General features: G+C 38.7%; 1 protein-coding gene across 3 annotated transcripts in view; it reads left to right on the forward strand.

Annotated features, from left to right (window-relative positions):
- PEX7 (peroxisomal biogenesis factor 7) overlaps positions 1-23,899 on the forward strand; it is a 46,558-nt gene that overhangs the window by 17,577 nt on the left and 5,082 nt on the right. For 2 of the 3 annotated variants that reach the window (XM_065632861.1, XM_065632859.1), the window contains 2 exons: positions 1,914-1,969; positions 12,505-12,604. In XM_065632861.1, the coding sequence (XP_065488933.1) occupies positions 1,914-1,969; positions 12,505-12,604 (156 nt within the window). Of the gene's footprint in view, positions 1-1,913; positions 1,970-12,504; positions 12,605-14,772; positions 14,839-23,899 lie in introns of all 3 variants that reach the window. The other variant, XM_065632860.1, reaches the window with a different exon arrangement.

Genomic DNA, 23,899 nt, shown 5'->3' on the forward strand with positions numbered 1-23,899 from the left:
TATCCATTTTTAAATGCTGCTGTGCCTTTTTCTTTCTATACAAAGGATCAGTATTCACATAAGGTAATTTATAGAACTCATTGTGATTATGTATTTTTGCGTATACAAAGAAAATGTTAATACGTTCAAGGAGATTTAGAAACTTTATGTGTAAAAAGCTACAGATGACTATACTGGATCTGTGTACTACTAGATCACCCGCCAGTAGGATGCACCATGTTCTAGATGCACGATGACTTTTTTTTCACATTAGCACTTATTATTTTTATATATTAGTGAAAGAATACCTGATCCTTTTAAAGCCTTTCAGGAACAGGTGTGTTTATTAATATTTTCTAGGAAGTCTGAGCTGGCAGAAAAAATTAATCTTGGTCAGTATTTTATTTCACATGCTCTTGGAATTTTTGATCTGTTTCTAACAACTTTAAAAGTTACTGCACTTAGGTTTTAATTTGTCAGAAAAGGGTGTGACTCAGGGAGTGGTTCCGTATCACAAATCTTGTTTGTGGCCAGACAGCCTGAGAATCTCCTGCTCTTCCTTATCCCAGCTGCTCTTGCCTGCTGTCCCTACTGGTGGTGGCTGTCTGGTCTTATTTTTTTTAATTTAATTCCTGCATGATCATGCTGTAATCTGGCTCTGTGAAATGTTCTTCATATCAGAAGAACATATAGCAGTGGTGTTTGAGATTTTGTTTTTTCTTTTTTTTTCTTTTTTTTTTTTAAACTAGATCATTTTGCAACTCCAATTTGACAGCCATTAAGACAGATGCATCAATACAGTATTGATCGATACAAACTGTCATATTCTTACTCTCTGACAGTTAGTGAGATCTTTTAAAAACAACTTTGCCACTAAGGGGTTCATAACACATTGTCTTCATGATAAAATGAAGAAAGGGAATGCAGAATTGTTATTCACCTTAAGCTGTGATAATAGAACTTAAAGACACTTGATGAAAGTAATAGAAGATGGATTACCAACAGATAGAAGTACTGATTTTACACATTCGGATAGCAGACTTCTTGAATTAGCACCATGCACAAGAGGTGGCATAGGCAGGCAGTGTCATCAGGTTCATGGATAGCAGCTGGTTTATAAACAGGTACTAGAAGAGCTAGACATAGATAACATCTCTAATTTCTCTACTCTCTATCATCCTGGGCTGCATTAGGAAGAGTATTGCTACCAGATTGAGAGGAGTGATTCTTCCCTGCACCAGTGAGACCACATGTGGAGTACTGGATCTAGTTCTGGGCTCACCAATAGAAGGGAGACATGGACATACTGGAGTAAATCCAGCAAAGGTCCACAAAGAAAATTAAGAGAGTTGAGCCTCTGTCCTACCAGGAGAGGCTGAGAGAGTTAGGATTTGGTTAGTGTGGAGAAGACAAGGCTTAGGAAAGATCTTATCACTGTGTATGAATGATTGGGGGAAATAGAGAAGGCAAAGCCTGACTCTTCTCAGGGATATCTAGTGAGAGCACCAGGGAGATTGATACAAACTGAAATACAGAAGATGCCATGTAAACATAGAGCACTGGGCTCAAAGACTGTTGGCCTGAACAGGTGGGTTATTTTTTATGTTCTTATACCATCTCATCAAAGTTTCCAATTCTGGCCTATCGTGCTCTCTGTTTTCTTACAATGGCTTGAAATTATTATTAGAAGTTGGCCAGCAGTAGAACTTTCTTTGCACCAACCTCTGAGATCAGTTCAGTAAGCGGGTTTAAGGAGACAGTGGGGAGGCTGTATGTCCATACATATGCAAAGGAAAGGTATGTGAGAGTATGTGATGTGGTACCTACCTAGACAGTTTAAATATTTAAACTTTGGTATCTTTCTCCTTATGGTAAGTCTATATATGTTCACAGGATTTTTACTTTAAAAGTTTTTCTGTTTTGTTTTCTTGCAGTTTTCACCATTCCACGCAACCTTATTGGCCTCTTGCTCCTATGATTTTACTGTGAGGTACAGTATTTTTTTTAATTGAATAAAAATGGAAAGATAATCTATTTTCATGTGGCTTGCAATAGAAGGCAGTTCTAGAGTGGACATACTGACATGCAGTTAATGTTGCTATCAGGTATTTTCTCTCTTCTTAAGCTATGTTGAAAAAGCATGAGTTCTTCACTTAAAGGCTAGCTCAGTCACTCCTCTGAATTATTTCTGCTCTGACAGATACTTTCTGTAATCCTTTTCACATCATTCTACTGAACATAGATGTGTCCAGCTGTGATATAGTCTGATAAGTAGTAACCTCTTAAGTGAATGTAGGTGGGTGACTTCATATGTTTCTGTGTCTTATTTTTATCTAAGTTTTTCATGAACAAAGTTTTTGTCCTGTCAGTATCTGAGGAAGCTTTAGTATTGTTCTACAGTCTGTATGCTGAAGTTCTTTAGATATTACCTCTGCAGGTTCCCCTCACTGCCCAGTATGTCTGATACTACTGAGGATTTTATAATACAGCTGATTTAAAGCTGATTAAAAATGCTAAGAAAGTTTGACCTTGTACTAGGACTTCTCTAAGATACACAGTGTCATAAGTTAATACACACAAAGTACATTCCTGGTTATTTCAATCACATTATTTGATCTGCATTTTAATTTTATAACATGGACTGAGTATAGTAGGCAGTACATTTACAAATGGGAGAAGCCCTCTTGCCACCATAAGTGACTGTAAAGTTATCCCACTCATCCAAATCATCCCAATTAATGTCACTTCTGGCTGTGTCCTAAGTGGTCTGACACCAGACATGGAAAGTTTCTGTTTCCTAAGGGAAACATTGCTAAGTCCCAGTGCCTATATGTATTTCTCAACCATAAATCTATGTAGGCTTGTGCCATAGCGTCATATAAAGTTGCATCATGAAGTTAGTGTGTTAAGCATTGTAGGAATTTTTTATATTTTCAGAAATCTTACTCGAAGAGTGTTATAGCTAGAATACTCTGTTTTCATCCAACCAAGTTGCAGCTCCCAGACTGCAGCGAACAGAAACATGCAGGGGTGCAAAGGGGCTCTGAAGCTCTGCTATGGATAGTGTGGGACTGCTTGAGATTGTACAGTGACAGTGGAGACATTCCACAGGGAGACAGTTGCTGGAGCAGTTGTCCTTGGCACGTGTGAGTCCTCAACCTCAATAGCACTAGAGAGGATGTTGCCTTCCAGGTCCTAGTCTGCAGGGAGTGCCTGGTGCCTCTTCCTGGGGCTGGAGGTGATGGTGGCTTTACCTGCAGGACATGTGTTCTCTTTGAGGCAGTGAGATGAAGGAGCTGCAGGAGGAGATGAGCTAGCTGTACCATCAAGGATATGGTGAATGCTAGATTGACAGGGTCTTCCCAGGTATCCTTCAGAGGTGAGAGCCCAAATCCCACAATGCAAGTACGGAGGGATAGTTACAGACTATGCCTCAAGAAGTAGAGGATAGATAGAAGATTCCCATGATGGGGAAGACTGGAAACTTCTGACTTCTAGTGATGTTTTCCTTGATCTTGTTGGTGAAGGAGAAAGGTTCAGGGAGGAAAAGACATCTCCAACGAATCAACACTTGGCTTCATAGCTTGTGTCACAAGCAGGGCTTTGTCTCTTAAAACCTCTTCTAAGCATTTGCGTACTGCGAGGCAGGCATAGGATCCATCTGACAAAGTGGGGCAAGAGTATCTTTGCCAACAGACCTGCTAACTCCGTGAGGAGTTTTTTAAACTGCAGATGTCAGGGCGGGGTGACCATAACCTGAAGAGTGGTGAAAATGTGGGGATCAGGAGAAGCATGTGGGGAACAGCATAATGCCAGAGGCTTTTGCACTTTCCCTGCAAAAGCAGCCTGACACCTCTAGACAGCAGAGGAGAAGAATGGGGAATTTAGAAGTCCATGTGTGGCGGCAGAGTTGTGGCCTCTTGGGGATTATAGAGAAATGGTGGGACCGCTCACAAGACTGTCATGCTGCAATGGATAAAGGCTCATCAGAAAAGAGAGGCTAGGTGGCTGAGGTGGTGATAATGGTAAAACTGGGAGCTCAGCAGTCCAGTCACCTCTGAAATTTTCAGTCCCTGCATGGGCTTGATCCTTTCAGAACTTGTGCCTTTTTCTTGTAGATTAGAACTGGATGATAAACTTGCATAATAGCCCTGTCTCCCATAGGCATGTCATTATTTCAGTAAAGGACTTAAGTGCTTGAGAACCTTTCCTAGGTTTATGTTAATTGTTATTCTTTTACTTACTGTATAAAGGAGTAGCGCCTTGCCAGTGATATCCACTGTTCTGTGTTTGGTGCCCGGAGCCTGACAGTGTAAGTGCTGAGATGTCCATATGTATATAACTTTCTAGACTGCTGTACCAGCATTCTGTCTACATGAAACGCTTAGTTTTATTTATATTTAAAATGCACTTCTCACAGAATACAGCACAGTGGTCTGAGGAAGGTTATTTATGGGATCTTACTTAACATCCTTTACTGATGCAGTGCCAGCTGGTTGGCAGCATATCGTTTCTCAAAAAGCTTCTCAGTCTAAAATAAAAAGTGGTAATTGATTTCTTCCAGTGGCCTTGTCTGAGCAATAAGACTAATAATCATCATGCTGATGCATTGAAGTGACTTGATTTTGTTGTCATGCTCACAATTTTTGACACCAACTATATATCCTTCAGGTTTGGCACTGACATGCTTCACACAGTACCAAAATCTAGTGCAATTTCAGCTCTGACATTTTCATGTGTGGAAACTGTCAACAAAGATGAGGAGAGCTCCTAGCCCATATACCAGGGTGTCTGTAAATGCAAGGTTTTGGGACCTTTTCACAAAGTGCCACTCTAGACATCATTTTTTGTGTCCAAACGATTGCTTGTTGTGACCAGGGACAAAGGGTGGGGTTGAAGAGATGAAATACAGATTTTTAGCAGTTTTCTAAAACTATTAGTTACTGTGTTTGGTATGAGTGAACAGACAACAGAGGCCAGATGAAAGTGTTTGGAAAAGCTGGCACAGGCAAAATATTCTTTGTAATTGGGGAAGCTTGTTACCACAACACTTTGGGAACATCTCTTTTAAAGAATATAATACTGTGACTGTTTTGTACTTCTACTACATATCCTGTACTGTCATTTACAGGAAGGAATGTAGCTCACAGTCAGAAGTAGAGTTCACTTAGGAATGTTCAGTTTGACTGGCGCCATACACTCTACATGCACATACATGCACACATGCTGACATGTTTGCACATGCATGTATGCACACGTGTGTACATGTAGACATGTCTATATACACATATTTCCATTTAAGAACAAAATACATGATAAATATATAAAAGTGGAAAAGAAGTAGGGATTCCAGTACATGGTATTAATTTCAGATCTTGTTGAATCTACACAAGACCTCTGAGTTTTTAACCACATTTGATAGTAATTCATAAAACATTTTGTTCTTTTATTTAACATTTCTATTTGAAGCTCAGAATTGTCTGTAAGTATTAACTTATAGTAGATAAACTGGATACAGCATAGCTTACTGTTTAAGCTTTGTAATCTTAAATGTTACTGAAGCTTTATAGTTTAACCAAACAAATGCAAATAGTGGATAAGATGCCCAAACTGCAGGGTTTTTGTTTGTTTAAGGTAATACAGCTAATTTGGCATCTAATCACAACTGGCTATCAAAAAGCAAAACCCAGTAGGTCAAAAGCAAAGTTAATAATGTTTAGCTTCATCTTTTGAAAATATTATGATGGCTCCATGTGTGTGCTATATAGTTAAGCTACTGAAAAGAAAGCTGGTTCACATGCCAACTTGATACTGGGGCCTAAGAAAAAGAGGTGGTAGATTTGAACTTGAGCTTTTCCATACTTGGGTATAATGATTTGGATTTAGCCCCTCTTATAAATACTTCATTGAGACAAATCTTTCCTGTATGATTTCCTTAGTTTTTGGAATAGTTCTGGAAAAAATGTAAGTCAATTAAAGAGGAGTTTTAACACAAACAAATCATTAAAATGCCAGGAAATGCACAAAGTACTGTCATGTTTCCAGGACTCTTTTAGGTCAGCATGAATGTTCTTAAACCTTATCTCTATCAAAATTCAGTTTGAAAGAAGGACAGTGTCATCTCTTACTGGAATCACTGTTTTATATTTTTGGACTCTCTTCAGTATATAAAAAAAAAAAATCTTGGTGCATTAGGCATGACAGTGCTCACCAAAATCTAAACAGAAGATCTGGTACATTATAGGACTTCATTAAGCTGGTATCAGTCCAGATCTGGAAATAAATACGCAGAAGCTTGCCTCTGAGGGAAAAAGCAGATTTTTGTTGAAAGTTTTACTGTACTGGACACCATCTCTGCAAGATGCTTTAGGGTAAACGAGTATCTCCAGCTCTCCATCACTATGTACAAGTTCAGTAACTTGGATCACAAAGAAGTCTTGAGAACTGGAATAATGCCACTTATAAAAGAAACAGGCTTTCATTTCATTTAATCATCCTTGTTGTCTTGTTTTGTTTCTTTTTCTTCAAGGTGAAAAGATGGGTGTTTGCTCATTTGCTCTTTTTTTTTCCCCCCTCCACCCCCAAATGGAAAATGTCTTCCTACTGATCAAAATGCTTGTCACTGGTGGTTTCCAGTGTGAGACTGAAAACTCTGCAGTAGAAGAACCTGTTAATTTGAATGTCTGGGTTGATGATAGCTCCTGTGTCATTATAAAAAGTCTCCTTGATAGCAGAGTTTCTAGTGGTAGTCAGAGCTTTGGGCATTACATCTGAGGAAACTTAACAAAATTAATAACTGACTGTACTTTTCAATTACTATTTAACTTTGTTGCAACTATAGAGTTAGTCAGATTCACTCATACACCAGTGTAAAGCATATCTGTTCTCTAACATGTTTACTTTTTGGATTAAAACAAGAATTACAATTTCAGTAAATATTTTGACATATAAATGAATGCCCAGGTTCTTGTATTTTTTAAATTCACTGGCATTTTCCTGCCTGCACATGCTAGGTTTTTTTAAAATAAGTATTATGAGATGGATTTTTCTCTTAAAACTAGGAAAGTGTTGGTCACAGGAGCTACTCATCAAATGATCCAACCTCATAAATAGATTCATATTTTTTATGTATGAAAGCAAATCTTCTGGTGCTATGAATAGCACTATAATATTGTTGAACAACAGAGCAAAGGGATATTTGTATTTTTTTTTTCATTTCTCTTAAGAAACAGGTCTGTGTAAGTGTTAAATATTTATAATTAAAACTTTCAAGTACTTATACTTGAACTGTGGCAGCATTCTTATAAAAAGTACATCTGTTTTCTTCTGCATAACACTTTTTACTTTTTGGTTGTGAAGCTATCTATTATTTCTCTAGTTTGTCATACAAATACATTTAAATCTCTCTTTAAAAAATGTGTTCTGTCTATCTGAAAGGCAAAGTTAGGGTTTTTTTTGTGGGCAGATGAAAAAACAGAACTATTGAGAGAGACCACATATACCTACAGTGTTATCTGTATGTTCTTGTCAACCAGTTCTGTATTTCTCAGCCACCTAACTTACCATTTTTAGCCAACTGACCTTTCACAGTGCTTGATGAAGAGTGAGGCATGTGTCAAAGTGAACTGAAGCTCTAGTCTAGAATTCTGGTGCTAAAAGATGGGGAACATTTAGAAGCCCTTATGAGACCATATATGTCTCCAAGTTAGGGATTTGCATCCTCTTTTAGTTAGTTCGTGGTTTGGGGAGAAATGAGGGAACAAAGAGTAAACTGGATAAGTTCAATCTCATAATTACACTTAAATTTCAGTGTATCAGCAGCAATGAAATTGTTACTCTTGTACTCCAACCAGTCTGTACAGGCTCATGTCTTCATCCTTGGAGAGGGGAGTAGCACATGATGCTGCCTATTTGGCTGCACCTTGTTTTAAGCTAAAAGTACTAGAGAAGTCTTGTGCTTGCCTAAAGGGAGTTTCTTACGTGCATTTTTTTCGATCAGATTGAACTTTTGGTGGCAAGAAATATCTTCATTTTGTGAGCATGCCCTGTTTTTCAGGGCACTCTGTTTCAGGGCTGGGATCTTTGGTTCATACCTCAATAGAATAATGGTAGAATTATGTTGTCCGGTTGGCTTTAAGCCCATGATGATGATGAGGGTTTTTCTCAAATCATTGTTTGGAGGAAAGCATTAAAGTTACTCAAAAGTTTTTCAAATTTAAAGATCTTCAAAAGCAGAAGGGATATTATGAAGGCTAATCGCTACTTGTTCTTAGAAGTTACTCTGTTACATTCTGGCAGAAGAACAAATGTAACTCGCAATCAGCCATTTTACCTTATGGGTGAAATGTGTGTATGATATTTTATTGTCATCAGCTCACATGTTTAATAAGGAAAAACAGTGGTGCGTATGCAGTTCTACTAGAGTAGGGTTATAAAAGCGTAAGTGGTATGCTTTGTTTTCCCATACAGTTTGTGAGAAGTAAACTCAAGTTAGCATTTCAGCAAGAATTACTTTGAAATAAAGCTTGTAAGTTAAGTCCTTAAAGAACTATGCTACTGGAGCAAACTCAAAAGTAAAACCTATTTCAGAATTACTTTTTTGGATCCTCTTCCATTTGATTTGGCTCTAAGCAATTCTTCCTCTTTGATGCTTATGGAAGATAATACTTCAAATAAAGGCTTTCTTCTATACCTGAGCTGATTCATGATGTTGATACTTTACTGGAACTGTAATGAAATAATCTCTTAAGGATATTATTGTGGAAATAGTTAGATGTCCCCAGTTTCCTGAAGTAACAACATTGCCCTGATTGGCCTGTATCCAAAAGTAGCTTGACACTAAGTTCTGCTCAGACAGAAGTTTTTCTAGTTTGCAGGAAGAACTTTTGCGGGTAGCTATCTTTGCACAGGGATTAGAGAATGGGAGCAGGAAGATGAATTGTGTGATACATGTGTAGTAAACTGAGTTCTGGGTTGCTCTTGAAAACTTCTTGGTTATATACATCCATATGCTGCTGTGACCTTTGCCTTGATGTGGTTGCATGTGCATGGTGGAATTAGTTGTTGAGTGGGTTTTTATGGAAAGCAGCCTCTAAATAGCTGATTCACACTCACCTGAAAATACAATGTATGAAGACATCTTCTGTTTGAAACCTAAGTGTAGTAGTAAAGCTTTCATGCACAAATATTTATCTTTTTGTTGTTTTTGTTCCCTAGAAGGAAATGGGCTTGAGGAGTTGCGTTCTTTGTGCTTCCAACTGTGTATTTTCCCTGAATAATTTCCTGAAGCAACTTTAGAACCTATCAAAAATTTAATTAAATTTAACACAGAAGTTGTAGCCTAAATTTACTAGGCTTGTACAAATTTAATGGGAACTCGTGAGCATACAAGAGAGGGAAATCCAACGTATTGCTATTAGGAAGGCAAAAGACGTGGCATGAATCCACCACCTGTCTAATCTGGCTGCTAATCTGCGAGCTCCTCAGCCTGCAGGAGCAGGCTGCCACAACATGTGCATTGTACTGACTTGTACAGACACTGGAACCTGAAATGGTACTGGCCGCTTTTTTCTCCCCAGCCAGTGGTGAAGGTGCAGGGGCAGGCAGTCAGGGCAGAGTGGGAAGGAGGACAAGGTAGGAGAAACTATATTGGAGTTGGTAAAAGTGTTTTGGGAGGGGAACACAGGAGATATATGTGGTAAGACAGATCTATGTGATATTGCCATGGGTGGTATAAAGTACAAAATCCATAGCATGACAGGCTTTTTCTTTTAATATCATGGCTTGTTTAGAATAAGCAGTCCATTTGCAATGTATGTGCAGTTTATGAATTGCATGTGAAGAACCTGTAAAACAAATAAGAAGCTATCAAGAAATGAGGGAAAAGGTGTACTTTCCACAGTTTCAGTGGAAAAAAAAAGGTTTAGGAAAATGCACTCATATAGGTTGCAGGGTCAGTGCAGATGTGACTGTATTTGTGTGTGCTAGTTTTAATTTACATAATATGGGTAAAAATGTCAGTTCTGATGAAGCAGCACACTTCTGACTGTACAGGCTGTACAAACCTATATTGGACCCTAAAAACATATGTGATTGTCTGGCCCACTGTTGAAGTTCATGCTGCCAACTGCATAGATATACCTATAGCTAAAGTAGTGCAAGCACACCTATTTGTGCTGTGAATGTGATTTTGTTTTGCTGTACAGCCATCCTGCGGGGGTAAAGGCTGGCTTGGAAAACCTGCACTGGGCTTTTAGTCTTCAGAATGCAGCAGCAGTTCACTCGAAGCAAAATATTGTTGTCACCATGCTAGTCTTGGAAGCTGGGCTGTAGATAGTGTGGACTGCAAAATTGTTATGAGTTCTTTCATTAACTTATCATCAATGGTTCTCAGTCCTGAGACTGTACATTTTGTTGACTTTCACTAGTAATTATATATCAAAAAATGAAGGTCCCAGACAGTTTGTGGAACTTGAACTATGTTGCAGTATTCTTGAACTGTGTACTGCAAATGTGACTCCATACAACAAACACCAAAATGCCCTATTTTTAAAATTGGTTGGAATGTCTTTTCTAAGTTTCCATTCATGTAGATCTGAAGTTGTCTTCTTTAGTCTTAGTTTTCAGTTTTGAGCTTCTGTCTTTCAGGATTTAGTAGAGAGCTAATGTGGTAAGGAATGCTATCACTATAACTTAGAAACAAGAAGATTTGTTTCCTTACCTTCTTATGAACAAATGTGGGAGGATGAAAATGCTGAGATGGTCTTTTGCTCCTCTCTCCTGCAAAATAAGTTGTTTATCTTAGATCTTGGATACTAGGAAAAAGTGAAGAGGATTGTTGCTATGGCATAGCCATTATGCTGATACCACTCTGCTCATTTATGAAGGACATAACATCTACACATTAAACAAACTGACCCTGCTGGCTCCAGTGTTTGCTATTTTACCTGAACTGCTTTGAATATACAGTGCTTTCAGTGTAATTATTCTGATAATGAACTGTTTTTATTAAGTATTGTCACTTTTCCCAATAGGAGCAAGGCAGTGCTCTGGGGTTGTTACAGAAGAAATAAAGCATATGAGTGACCACTGTGAGAAAATTTGAGCCGTAGAAAATTGGATTACAGCTGGCAGCCCACAAAATGTGCTGTGCTTTGCAGCCTATGGACTTTTCTAAGTAGTAAATACAACCCAAAAAAGAAAACCAAATCTTTCTTTTGTGCCATCATATGGTGTCTTGTCAGTATGTTATTATTAGTGTCCAGAAGAGGGCTACGAAGTTGGTGAAGGGTTTGGAGAAGAAGCCGTATGAGGAGCGGCTAAAGTCACTTGGTTTGTTCAGCCTGGAGGAGACTGAGAGGAGACCTCATCATGGTCTATAGCTTCCTCACCAGGGGAGGAGGAAGGGCAGGCGCTGAACTCTTCTCTTTGGTGACCAATGACAGAACCTGAGGGAATGGCAGGAAGATGTACCAGGGGAGGTTCAGGTTGGGCATTAAGAAAAGGTTCTTCACCAGAGGGTGGTGGAGCACTGGAACAGGCTCCCCAGGGAGGTGTCACAGCCCCAAGCCTGACAGTGTTCAAGAAAAGACTGGACAACATGATGTGAACTGTGGAGTTGTCACATGCAGGGACAGGAGTTGGACTCTGCTCCTTGTGGGTCCCTTCCAACTCAGGACATTCTATGATTCTGTCTGAAAGTCCTATTCCTGAATCTTTTTTTCATGACTGAGATTTCTTGTACCTGTATTTCATCCCATCTTTTATACCTCTCCTATCCATGCTGTTAACTGCATTGATGGGCATTGCACCTAACAGGGGAGTAGCTGGGAGAAGTAGAAGCTTCAGAAATCTGTTTTCTAAGTGTTTATAGCAACCAAGCCTGGAAAGAAAAAAAATTTTTTGAAATATGAATTAGTGGAATTAACTGTATAATGCAACTGATCTTTGTAGTACAAATTTATTATTAAATTATAATATTAAATTCTGTTTTACAGGAACAGAGTCTCAAATTTGAGACTGGGAACGACAAGTATCTCTAAATGAATGTGTAATTTTCAATAAAGGAAGACCCCATCGTGAACAATACCAAGAACTGATAAAACTCCTAAATTGTGTTAATGTCTTTCAGGGATAATATTCCCCAGTCATCAAAAAATATAACAAGAGTATTCTATCCTCTATTTCTTTCTGTTTTAATAATGTCCCAATGGCTGCTCTTCAGTGCCAACTTTGATCTCAGTTTCTGCAACAGGCGACAAAGCTAGTTTTGCCCAGTGGGGTTTAATTTATGCAAATCAGCAGATGGCTTTGCAGGAATATGATTTGTTATGTTTCCTAAGTGGATGAGTTTGCTTTTTTAAATACCCTGGCAGCAACAGATTTGTCAATATCTTGCATTATATTTTTGAAATGGCCTTTCAATTACTTTAATTGTGGTTTGTTTGATTTTGGTTTGTTTTGTTGTTTTTTTTTTTTCCCCTCCCCTCTCTCTCCCCCTTCCTGCCTCCCTCCTTCTCTGTATAGATTCTGGGACTTTTCCAAGCCTAACCCTTTGCTGGAAACAGTTGAGCATCATACTGAATTTACGTGTGGACTGGATTTAAGTCTTCACAACTGTGGCCAGGTGAGAGCTGGGATGAATTTACTTTTCACTTGCCTATTATAGCCAGTGTGGTCATGACTGAACTGCAGGACTCAGATGCTGAATAAGAGCCACCAGATTGCAGAAAGCTTCTGGAAGTGGGTCTAGCTGAAAGCTTATTAAATAAACCTCACTTCAGATCCATTTTTATTTATAAAGCAGTTACTTGCATTGGGCAGGGGAGGAGGGCAGGACAGACAGAATTGCAAAATCAGATAGCTGAAAGCCACAGTGAGCTCAGGGAAAATTAGATAGTTTTGTTTCAGAAGGAAGAGTAATAGAGAAGAGCCGAGAATGCCAAGCTGAAATACAGAGCGTTCTTCCTTCTACTTAGAGTGTCAAGTGAAGCATTGGTAGTGTCACACGTGATACCTAGACCTGGTTTGTCATAATATTTGGAGTACTAGAAGTCTACAAGTGGACTTGTGCAAAGCATTTGACACTGTCCTGCACAACATCCTTGTCTCTAAACTGGAGAGACATGGATTTGACAAATGGACCACTTGGTGGATAAAGAATTGGCTGGACGGTCGCACTCAAAGAGTTGCGGTCAATGGCTCGATGTCCAAGTGGAGACCAGTGACAAGTGGCATTTCTCAGGGGTTGGTATTGGAATGATGCTGTTTAACATCTTTGTCGGTGACATGGACAGTGGGATCGAGTGCACCCTCAGCATGTTTGCTGAAAACACCAAGCTGTGTGGTGCTGTTGACATGCTGGATGGAAGGGCTGCCATCCAGAAGGACCTTGACAGGCTTGAGTGGTAGGACCATGTGAACCTCATGAAGTTTAGCAAGGCCAAGTGCAAGGTCCTGCACATGGGTCGGGACAATCCCAAGCACAAATATAGGCTGGACAGAGAATGGATTGAGAGCGAGAGCAGCTCTGAGGAGAAGGACTTGGGGATGTTGGTTGATGAGAAGCTCAACATGGTCTGCCAATTTGCACTTGCAGCCCCAAAAGCCAATTGTGTCCTGGGCTGCATCAAAAAACATGAGACCAGCAGGTCAAGGGAGGTGATTCTCCCCTTCTACTCTGCTCTCATGAGACCTTACCTGGAGTACTGTGTCCAGCTCTGGGGCCACCGACATAAGAAGGACATGGACCTGTTGGAGTGGGTCCAGAGGAGGGCCATGAAGATGATCAGAGGACTGGAGCACCTCTCCTCTGAAGACAGGCTGAGAGAATTGGGGTTGTTCAGTGTGGAGAAGAGAAGGCTCCAGGGAGACCTTATAGCAGCCTTCCAGGACCTAAAGGGGGCTACAAGAAAACTGGAGATGGACTTTTTACAAGGGCCTGTTGTGATAGGATAAGAGGTAATGGCTTTAAACTGAAAGAGGGTAGATTTAGATTAGATATAAGGAAGGAATTCTTTGCCATGAGGGTGGTGAGGCCCTGGAACAGGCTGCCCAGAGAAGCTGTGGATGCCCCATCCTTGGGAATGTTCAGGGCCGGTTTGGATGGGGCTTCGAGCAATCTAGTCTACTGGAAGGTGTCCCTGCCCATGGCAGGGGGCTTGGAACTAGATTATCTTTAAGGTCCCTTCCAACCAAAACCATTCTATGATCATTCTAAGAGGCTTAATATGTAGTTAGAATTCTAAAACCCTCAGCTATTGATGTGAAAGGGTGGAACCCATTTTATCAGGGGCACTTGTTTATTTACTGGTTGTGGTAGGATCCTCCTCTGCTTCTGTTGCTACAATTGTTTCTGTTTTGTAAACAGACGATTGTTGTTTGTAGTACGAACTGTGTTTTCAGACAAGAAAGGCAGGAAAAACTAAAGCTAATTATTTGCTTTAAAACGAGAAAACCTATAGTTTTCACACAGAAATTACTGTCACTGAGCTAACTGTAACTAATGTATTATTTAATGTGCCACAGATATTATTTGCATGTAGATTCCTTTGTACTTCACAGTGAAATTAAATTTTTACCCCAGATAAAAATTAATTGTAACCTTTACATTGAAATTTTTATTGGACAAGTCAAGTAAAACCATCATAATTTCTTGCACTGATAAAAGGATACAGGAGAAAGGTGTAAGTTTGGCAAAATGCTTAGCTTAATGCATGTGGAACTATTCTTGCCAAATGCTAACTTGAAGAGTTTCCTGCCTGGTCGCTTCTTCCCTTAATTCTGTTGCCTCAGAGGCCATGCTGTGAACCACATGGAATTTGAACCACATGGAATCTGAGAAGAATTCTCAAGTTTCAGGTTAGTTTTCATCATGGCAGGGCAAGAACAGTTTAAAGGGCAGTCTCTGGGAATTAAAACTTCATCCCAAGTGGGTGCATAGGTATGATTCTGGCTAAATTTGGTCCAGAGGGAGCAGCAAGTGTAGTGTAGTACAGCAGAGCCTACAGCGCTACATCAGTGCATGCTCTGAGCCCGCTTCAGCTTTCCATTAAGGTGGTGGGAGTTTTGCCATGGATCTGAATGGGGCAAGAAGATTTTTCTTCGTTTCATATTGAGGATGTGATTACATCTTGATTATAAGCCTGTTGCAAAGAGCTCCGTGTGTTACAGAATGGATCTCAGTGGATGATATTTCTGACTATCTGGCTAGATATTACTACTTTTTGTGTGATTTATCTGTCAAACTTGGAGTTGCTGCTACGTGGATATTCTGTCCTTTGTAACTGCAATGTATGGAATAGCCTTGGAACAATGTCAAGTAAATGCTCAATGATGATAGATAATGAATTGAAAGCAAGCAGCTGCACATGTACTTGCGTGTTGGAAACAGGAAAATGATGGTGTGCATACCCATCTACATAAGGGCATTCGTGCATCCAGGTATTTTTTTTCCACACAAAAATTCTACAAGTCCAGTTGGACTTAATGCACAAAATCTGTAAATCTGGGATACATGTCCATATACACTGCATGCCAATGTACCTTCCAGACAGAAGTTTGGCATCTACAACAGCTTTAATATTCCTATGTTTTTTCCTACTGAGTTGATTTAATGTATTGTGAGGGTTGGATATCACAGCAATGCAAACTGTAAACATTCTGTTTTTTAAAAGTAGTTTAAAAACCTGTGATAGAATTAAACTATAACTAGAAGATAAGGAATTAACACAGAATAGTTGCTTCCAGTATGAGCACTTGCAGCCTTTCCCTGGCTTCTACATCTATCTAACGAAGATTATTTGCTTCAGTTTTATGCGGCTGTTCCAGGTATGTAGGTTGCCTTCATGTCTGCTCTTTATCAAGACCTGCTAATGAGCCTCATTCATTGTTGTTCTTCATGCATTTGTATTAGGTTGGTGCAAAAGTAATTGCGGTTTTGGACCATGAATTTTAAATCATTATAACTAGGCTCAAACACATCTTTATTAATCAAAATAGGAAACGTTACAATCATTTGCCATTTTTTTGACGAGAAATAAGTTTGTTTATTCCTGTAGCATAAAAATCCAGGCTTCAAGATTCAACGAACTCCTGGAAAGCATTTTCTGTATCTTGCTGGTTGTGGAAGCATTTTCCCTGCAAAAAGTTGTCAAGATATGTGAAGAAGTGGTGGTTGGTTGGCGAGAGGTCAGGTGAATGTGGCCGAGGAGGCAATATGGTAGCCCAAATGGTACAACTTCTAAAGCATGGGTTGTATGATGTGTGGTCGGGCGTTGTCATGGAGAAGAAGTGGGTCCTTTTTTTTGACCAATACTGGCTGCAGGCATTGCAGTTTTCAGTGCATGTCATTGATTTGCTGAGCATCCTTCTCAGGTGTCATGGTCTTGCCGGGATTCAGAAAGCTGTAGTGGATCGATCAGACTGGCAGCACACTGCTAAACAGTGACCATGACCTTTTTTTGGTGTAAGTTTGGCTTTGGGAAGTGCTTTGCAGATTCTTCTCGGTCTAACCACTGAGCTGGTCATCACCAGTTGTCACATAAAATCCACTTTTTGTCGCATGTCACAATCTGATCAAGAAATGATTCACTGTTGTGTAGAAGAAGAGAAGATGACACTTCAAAAGGATGACTTTTCTTATTTTCAGTCAGCTCACGAGGCACCCACTTATTGAGCTTTTTCACATTTCCAATTTGCTTCTAAAGCCGAATGACCGTAGAATAGTCGACGTTGAGTTCTTTGGCAACTTCTGGTGTAGTTTTAAGAGGATCAGCTTTGATGATTGCTCTCCATTGGTCATTGTCAACTTTGGATGGCTGGCCACTACGCTCCTCATCTTCAAGGCTCTCATCTCCTCTGCAAAACTTCTGGAACCACCACTGCACTCTACGTTCATTAGCAGTTCCTGGGCCAAATGTGTGGTTCATGTTGTGAGTTATCTCTGCTGCTTTACAACCCATTTTGAACTCGAATAAGAAAATCGCTCAAATTAGATTTTTATCTAACATCATTTCCATAGTCTAAAATAAATATAAAATAAACAGCAAGTAATAAGTCAGTAGCAAAAAAAAAGGTGAGAAAAGTGCATTAAAATGATGTATAACATAACCACGTTTATTTATTATAAGAATTTATCCAATATCAAACAGCAAATTTCAAAAATGCAAAAACTGCAATTCCTTTTGCACCAACCTAATACGATTTGTGATTTTCACTGTGTGCTTTATAAGGAGTTACGACTTGAGATTTGAACTGCATCTCTCCTCCATGGAATCAGGGTATTTTATTCATAATGGACAAGCTATTCATTTCTAGTCAAATTAAATACCATTCTGGTCAGTAACCTTTGCTTTCATTCTTAATGATATTTTTGTTGTCTAGCCAGAAGTTGTTTTCCTTGGCTGTGCCCAATGAACTTCAGCATTTTTGAAGTATATTTTACATGTCATGAAAAAAACAGTCTGTACTTTTGAAAAAGTGTTCGAAATAGATACTGTGATGAAGTGTCTGAGGAATTACGAGACATTCCTGTGAAACTGATCAAGCTTTGAACAGAATGCACAGGCAGAGAGTAGGTATGTGCAGGCAGGCTGGTTCTTGTACAGTGTCCTCCTAAGGGGAGGCAACATGTGGGAGAGAGATCTGGTCATAAGGAACGGGTCCCAGTTGTCAAGGTAAGTATTAGCTAGATGAAACAGAAAACTCCTTTGTCTGTAATTAAGATTCTGATATCTGTTCAGGGGTATCTGACTACATAAACTGTTTGTTGAAAGCTTTGCATTTTAATAAAATAACTGCTGTTTGGCTTGATTTTTTTCCACCATAATATTGGTGGTCAGGTTCGTAGCCATTTCAGGCAACTAACAAACTTTCAGGTGCATAGAAAAATGTGCATTTTACAGTGCGAAGCATTAACAGAAATGGTTCTCTTGTTATTCAGGATATTTCTTTGTTAAACTGCAAGTGCTGATGTGAGAGCTTGCAAGGCAGGTTGTCTAGGAGAAAATACTCCCAACTCCAACTTTCAGCCAAAGCAGCTTTCGCAGGCGCAAGAACAGTGACAAGACCCTAAGCATCAAAAATCTATTAAATTGGTAAGGGTGTACAGTATTAAGAACTGAACGAATCCATTTACCTTGTCAGCAGTATTAAGAGTATGCAGTTTTTTAAACCAGACATGATAGTTCTTTCCAAAGTTTGGGATACGGAAAACAATTAAACCTTGCTCCTTTCTATATGTACTAGATAGTCGTAGGATATAGAGAGAGAATATGGAAATTATAATCAGCTATATACTACTCCCCGCTAGGGGCTGATAACGCTAGGCCATATATTGGAATTGTACTCTGTAGCTCACCAGATTTCTTATGTGTCTCCTTTTCCTGTATGTGGTCTGTGAATGTTCTGCTGAATTAAAATATAATACTCCTTTAAGCCTAGCTCCTACTGGGATTTTGCTGTGCTTACCTATAGCACGTAAGCATGAGCCTGACTTCTTTTGGCGTTACTTCTGCAGCTTTATTTAAAAGCAGCCTTTTTCTTCTGATGTGGGTTGAATGTGATACAGCAGTCATGAATTAATTTTAAAGTCTTTTAGGCAATCCATCAATGACACAGATAAAAAGTACAGATACTGTGAATAGTCACTACTTCTTGTCTTGATTTTGAAATTATTTCAATAGGTATATAAAAACCAGAAAATACATGTGTACTACAGATTTCTTTAAATCATGGACAAAAAATACTTTAACCCTTTCTGTTGTAGTTATAAAGCGGTATTTTGCTTAACACAAATGTAAGAAAAACAAGCTCTGAATTTTGTCTGAAAACCTTTCTCAACCTGCACTTTATGTCTATTCTGAATTCTGCAAAGCAGCCAGTGGAAAGTATAAATTAATGCTTTCCATTGAGCCAGGCTTTCTGTCTTGCTGCTGACAACAGGATTAAGTATTTAGAAAGATTCCTCTCCTATTCCCACTATTTCTCTGTACTTTTACACTATGAACAATGACATTCCTAAATTGCAAGAATATGTGATTTTCAGTTGAAATGTTGGCAAGCGATATAGTGGCTTAGAACGCTTGACACTTGAAGGGCACATTCAACATCAGAGACGTGCCAAATCAGAACAGGACTTCAACAATACACAATACTGAGGTAGTCCCTTTAGAAATTAAAATTGTTCCACACCAAATGAGGATTAGCCAAATGTTTGTTCTCTAGTCCAAACTTATCAGAATGTGTGCTAAAGTCTGGGTTTTAGAATAACTTCTGTACAACACAAATAGTGATCACTCATTATTTTCTTCTCCTCTGGTTGTGTGTGTTTGGGTGGTAATTATTCCACAAATGGGCAGCCAGCTGTCTGCATAACTGTTTGTGTCAACATGGTTTGAGAGGCAAACTTGTTTTCTCTAGCTCTCTGTGTGGCTGTACCTCCTTGTGTAAATATTCCCCCAGAGTAGATTAGTTCATATATATCTGGTTTCTCTTATTTCTTCGAAGCACCTGGAGCTCTAGGATGTATTGGTGCAAGAAAGGGCCTGCACACAGTTCTTCTGTTTTGCATTTGGAGATGGTGATGGGCGATACGGCAATACACACACGATACTAAATAATATTGAGACAGTGATAATACCAGTGCAGTACCCATGAAACTGGGCTTGCGCTCCGTGTTACACTGTCCTTGAGATCCAGCTTCTCCCTAAAGCTGCAGGGTGTCACCAGCATGTTGTGCTGTACCACAATCTGCTCCTTCCTTCTACCTGGTCAGAGGCAGTTAGAACTGAGCAGAGATGCCTGCTTTGTAGCATCGGCCTGTTGGTCCCATGAAACAGTGCTCTACTGATGATATAATGACTATTTTTATGGCATCAGTATCACTAAAATTTTAAAAGCTGTAATTTCTTATTAGTTGGAGTGAGGTCGTAGCCAAACTATATACACTTGAGCTGTATCCTCTGAAGGTAACCGAAATCTAATCCTACATTCTTAAGGTTGTATGGAGAAATGTTTGATCATCTGTCAGGTTTTGCTGTACAGCTTTGTTCTGCTGCCTGTTTTCTATGTGCAGCTTGTGCGATGTGCCGTGTCAGCTGTAAACCACAGCAAGCAGAACAGGCAGGAGTTGGCTTCACCAGCACAGCCAAGTATAAATGCAGAAGATGTCTTCAGTGAGGCTGTTTTGCTCTGTATGTTACTGTTCATTTAAATTAATTGTGCTCCCTCGACAGGCCCAGAAATGTTGACTGTTTCATTTAAACGTGGAGTTACATCTTGTGGAAATGTACAGAAAAAACAGAGAATTTCCCTACTTTTTTTCTTGTGATTGCTTGCACTTATCTTTTACACTTAATTGCCAACGAACTGATATCTTCCAACCAGCTGTTGTGGCTATCATACTGCTATAATTATATCACTATCTTTACTTCATTTTAATCTTCCCCTTATGGTCCTTCTGCAGGATGCTACTAAAGTTATTCAGTTATTGATCCTTTGAGATGAAAAGATCCTATAGCATCTGTTCTTTTACTTAATTTCAGAGTGGATTTTTGTGTGAAAATATCAGATTTAACCAGCTGCAAATGTTAAATCAATTTGAACTACTTTACAGAGTTGGGGCGGGGAAAGGGAGGTGACATTTCTTACTGGTGCTCATTGTATGTTTTTCCCAAACTGTTAAAATTACATTTTCACTGCGTAAGTCAAAGCTAGCCATTCATAAGTAATGGTCATTCTTTGTCATTATCAGCAGAAGTCTCCTCTTAAGATGCTTGGAAAGGTTGCTGTCAGGCATCACAGTTCTGTAAAAGCTGCAATGCCAGTGTATGGAGAGGAAAATGCACTTTGATTTTTGATTCTGAAGCACTGGGAAGAGATAGGAGGCAGCAGTTTCTTAATAATTGTGTTGCTTGTGCATTGTATTTGATTCAGTGGCTTACAAATGCTTTCTACTTCTGTGAGCCTCATCTTTCATTCAGCACAATCAGATTTTGTTTCTTTTCTGCACGATCAATAAATCTGTTTGAGAAGTCCCAGTGAATTGCACTAGTGAAACTCAATGGAAGACAATGGGATTTTGCAGCAGTTACTGAAAACATTGTTTGTCTTACAATTAGCTGTGATTATATTCCAAAAGGAAGAAACTTAGCTTGACTCTGAGTTTGAAGATTGGATGGGTCATTAGGAAACACAGTTTCATTGTATGTAAATGGACTGCATTTGGGGTCACCAAGGTCAGTATCACCACGGAAGGGCATTTTGCAGTTTCAATCTATCTTCCACAGAACTTATGATTGACTTCACTGATTAAAAACAGTTCTTGAAAGAATGGGGAAATGTCTTTCCCCTTGTCTGTAGAGTACAGAGCAATTGCTACAAATTCTGTGGAGACTCCAAGGATTTCTCTCTAACATGCAACTCATCTCATTTTCCTTTACATTTTACTGAGGAAATGCACGCTCAGGAGACTTGCATCTAGAAATGCATAGCATGACTGTAGTTTGAACCTAGATCTTTATAAGAACTTCTGGCCCAGGGGTTTTTTAGTTCTGTCTTTACTGGAAAAAATAATTAATTCAATATGTGTTTTCTCAAAAGTAAATTAAAAAATGATCAGGGTTAGTGAACGTTGAAAATAAAAAGTTTTAATTTACAAACTTCCATCACTTTCACTCTAGAGTAAAGGTAAGCATCGTGTGCAGTTCACCCCAGCAACTGTTGAACAAACAAAAGGCTGCACTAGTGGTTTGGAATTTCTAGGACAAAATAGGTATTGAATGTATTTAAATTCATATGTGATCCATTATGCACTTAATCAACCTGTTTCAATGATAACCTGCAAAAGTAATTTGATGAGTAGCAAACCTAGAAGCTTGCTTTATCTCTGCTTAATCTCCATCCCACACATTTACAGAGGATGCTCAGGACCCTTCAAAAATCTGTAATAATGATATAAATAGGCCATTAAATTCTGTATGAAAAGACACAAAAGATAAGAAACTAAAAGAGGAAAGGAAACACAGCATTAATGAAAGCAAAGAACTGAATACTTTTTCCGCTGTCTCTTCTACAGAAAAAAAAAATACAGATCTTACAAGTTTTATTTGAAAACAGGGTGGGATGGAGAAAAGCTGAAAAGATAAATGGGTCAGTCTCAGACACTTTTATTTATTATCCTATAATTGATTATGAGCACTCTGGAAGCTGAATGGCACCAAGATACTTCCAAAAATACTAATCTAGAATTGCTGTACTTTCTTCGATTAAGCCCCTTCATAAAGGTGTTACTGAACTCAAAGTTTTTAGTTCTTTTGAATGTATTTAATCTTAGTTAGGGCTTGGGGATTTATTATGCCTTCAAATATTGAAAACAAGTTAGCTACTAACTTAGGAGATTTCTCTTGTTTTCTTACGTCTTCTGAACAGTAAAGAGGCAGAATGTCATGCAGGTAATTGCAGTCGCCTGAATGGATTGGCCTCGGATGCTGGAAAAGGTCTAAGTCTATTGCAGAGGAGGATGATTGTGATGAATAAGGAACAGAGAGCCTGTCAGAGGGGCAAATCAGTTAGTGAGTCAATGGAAATGGCTTTGATAAATGAATGGTTGTCAATATTAAATCAGCTGGTAGGAAACATTGTTATACTCTGGGAAAAGGATAGACACTTCGATAAAATACAGGATAGCTATTTCATTTGCGTTAAACTATGATTTTCTAATCAAGCAATCAGGTTCCTCTGATGACTGCAGTTTTCTGTTTGCTTGCTTTTTGGCTTTACTTGAAGGGAAATACAGTGATCCCCATTTCATGTGCTTCAGATAGACTTGCTTAAATCTCTACTGGCAGATGACTTGGCATGGTGATTATTCTGCAGTAATAACAGTGCAGTACCCCTCGCATATATACTGGTACTGCAACTTTGCTACTGAAATAAAAGCATTAGAGACAAGCAGTAAATGTCATTTTGTTAGACTGCCTTTGTCCCATATCGCTTTAGTTAAAATTACCAGGTTTAGAATGCTTTTTCTATTTGCATTATTTCTTGATGTAATTTACTAGTCAGTGTAAGGTAGAATATTTTTGTTTTACAATTAAGCTCTAGTTATTCTTCTTTTCCCTGCAATTTCTGATAGTTAAAATTTACTATAGTAGATTTTTATTCTATAGTTACAAGAGCAATTTAGTATTCATAAATGATAATGAAAATTGCATGGCACATGAGTGTCCAAAATATTCAATAGTATGACGATATTATAATTTATACAGTTCTTTGCAACTGAAGTAAACTGTCTTCTACTCTGTTTGCATGTCAGCTTAAAAACAAACAAACAAAGAAAAATGTAGATCATGCAGCCTCTAAATACTGAAGTCAGTGAGATTTGTTTCAGTCTGAGAGTAAAATTTGTCCCCAGGGCAGGTGACATTTTCACAGAAAGACAAACTTTCATACCTTTGTGTTCCTAATGGCAAGGACTCTTATCATGTATGTAAATAATGTGTGAGTCCATTTTAAATTTTCCTTTGTCCTTCATGCTATCGCAGAAGGATTTTCTCTGCCTGTTAGTTACATCATCTCATTGATGAAAATATAAACTCTAGGAACTTTTTTAATGCCATGTTTATTTACTGTGGTGTGCTGGATCAGCACTCATCCCAATGGAATCTCTGCTGCTATTTTAGTATTTAAAATAAGTAGCATTTAGTTTATTAAAAAATTGGCTAAAGTGCTTTAAAGTATGTATTAAAAATGGTCATGTGTCACATGAGAACTGACATTTCTAAATACGTTTAAAGCACTTATATTCAATATCCTATGTTCCCCTCTTCTGGGGAAAAGCAGGCAATGGTCATCAGAGCATTGTATAAGATGGGTCATAAGAAAAAGGCAAAATGAAAGGAGAAGACGTTTTGGAAACTGA

This window comes from Caloenas nicobarica, chromosome 3, assembly GCF_036013445.1.
Source record: "Caloenas nicobarica isolate bCalNic1 chromosome 3, bCalNic1.hap1, whole genome shotgun sequence".
Taxonomy (NCBI): Eukaryota; Metazoa; Chordata; class Aves; order Columbiformes; family Columbidae; genus Caloenas; species Caloenas nicobarica.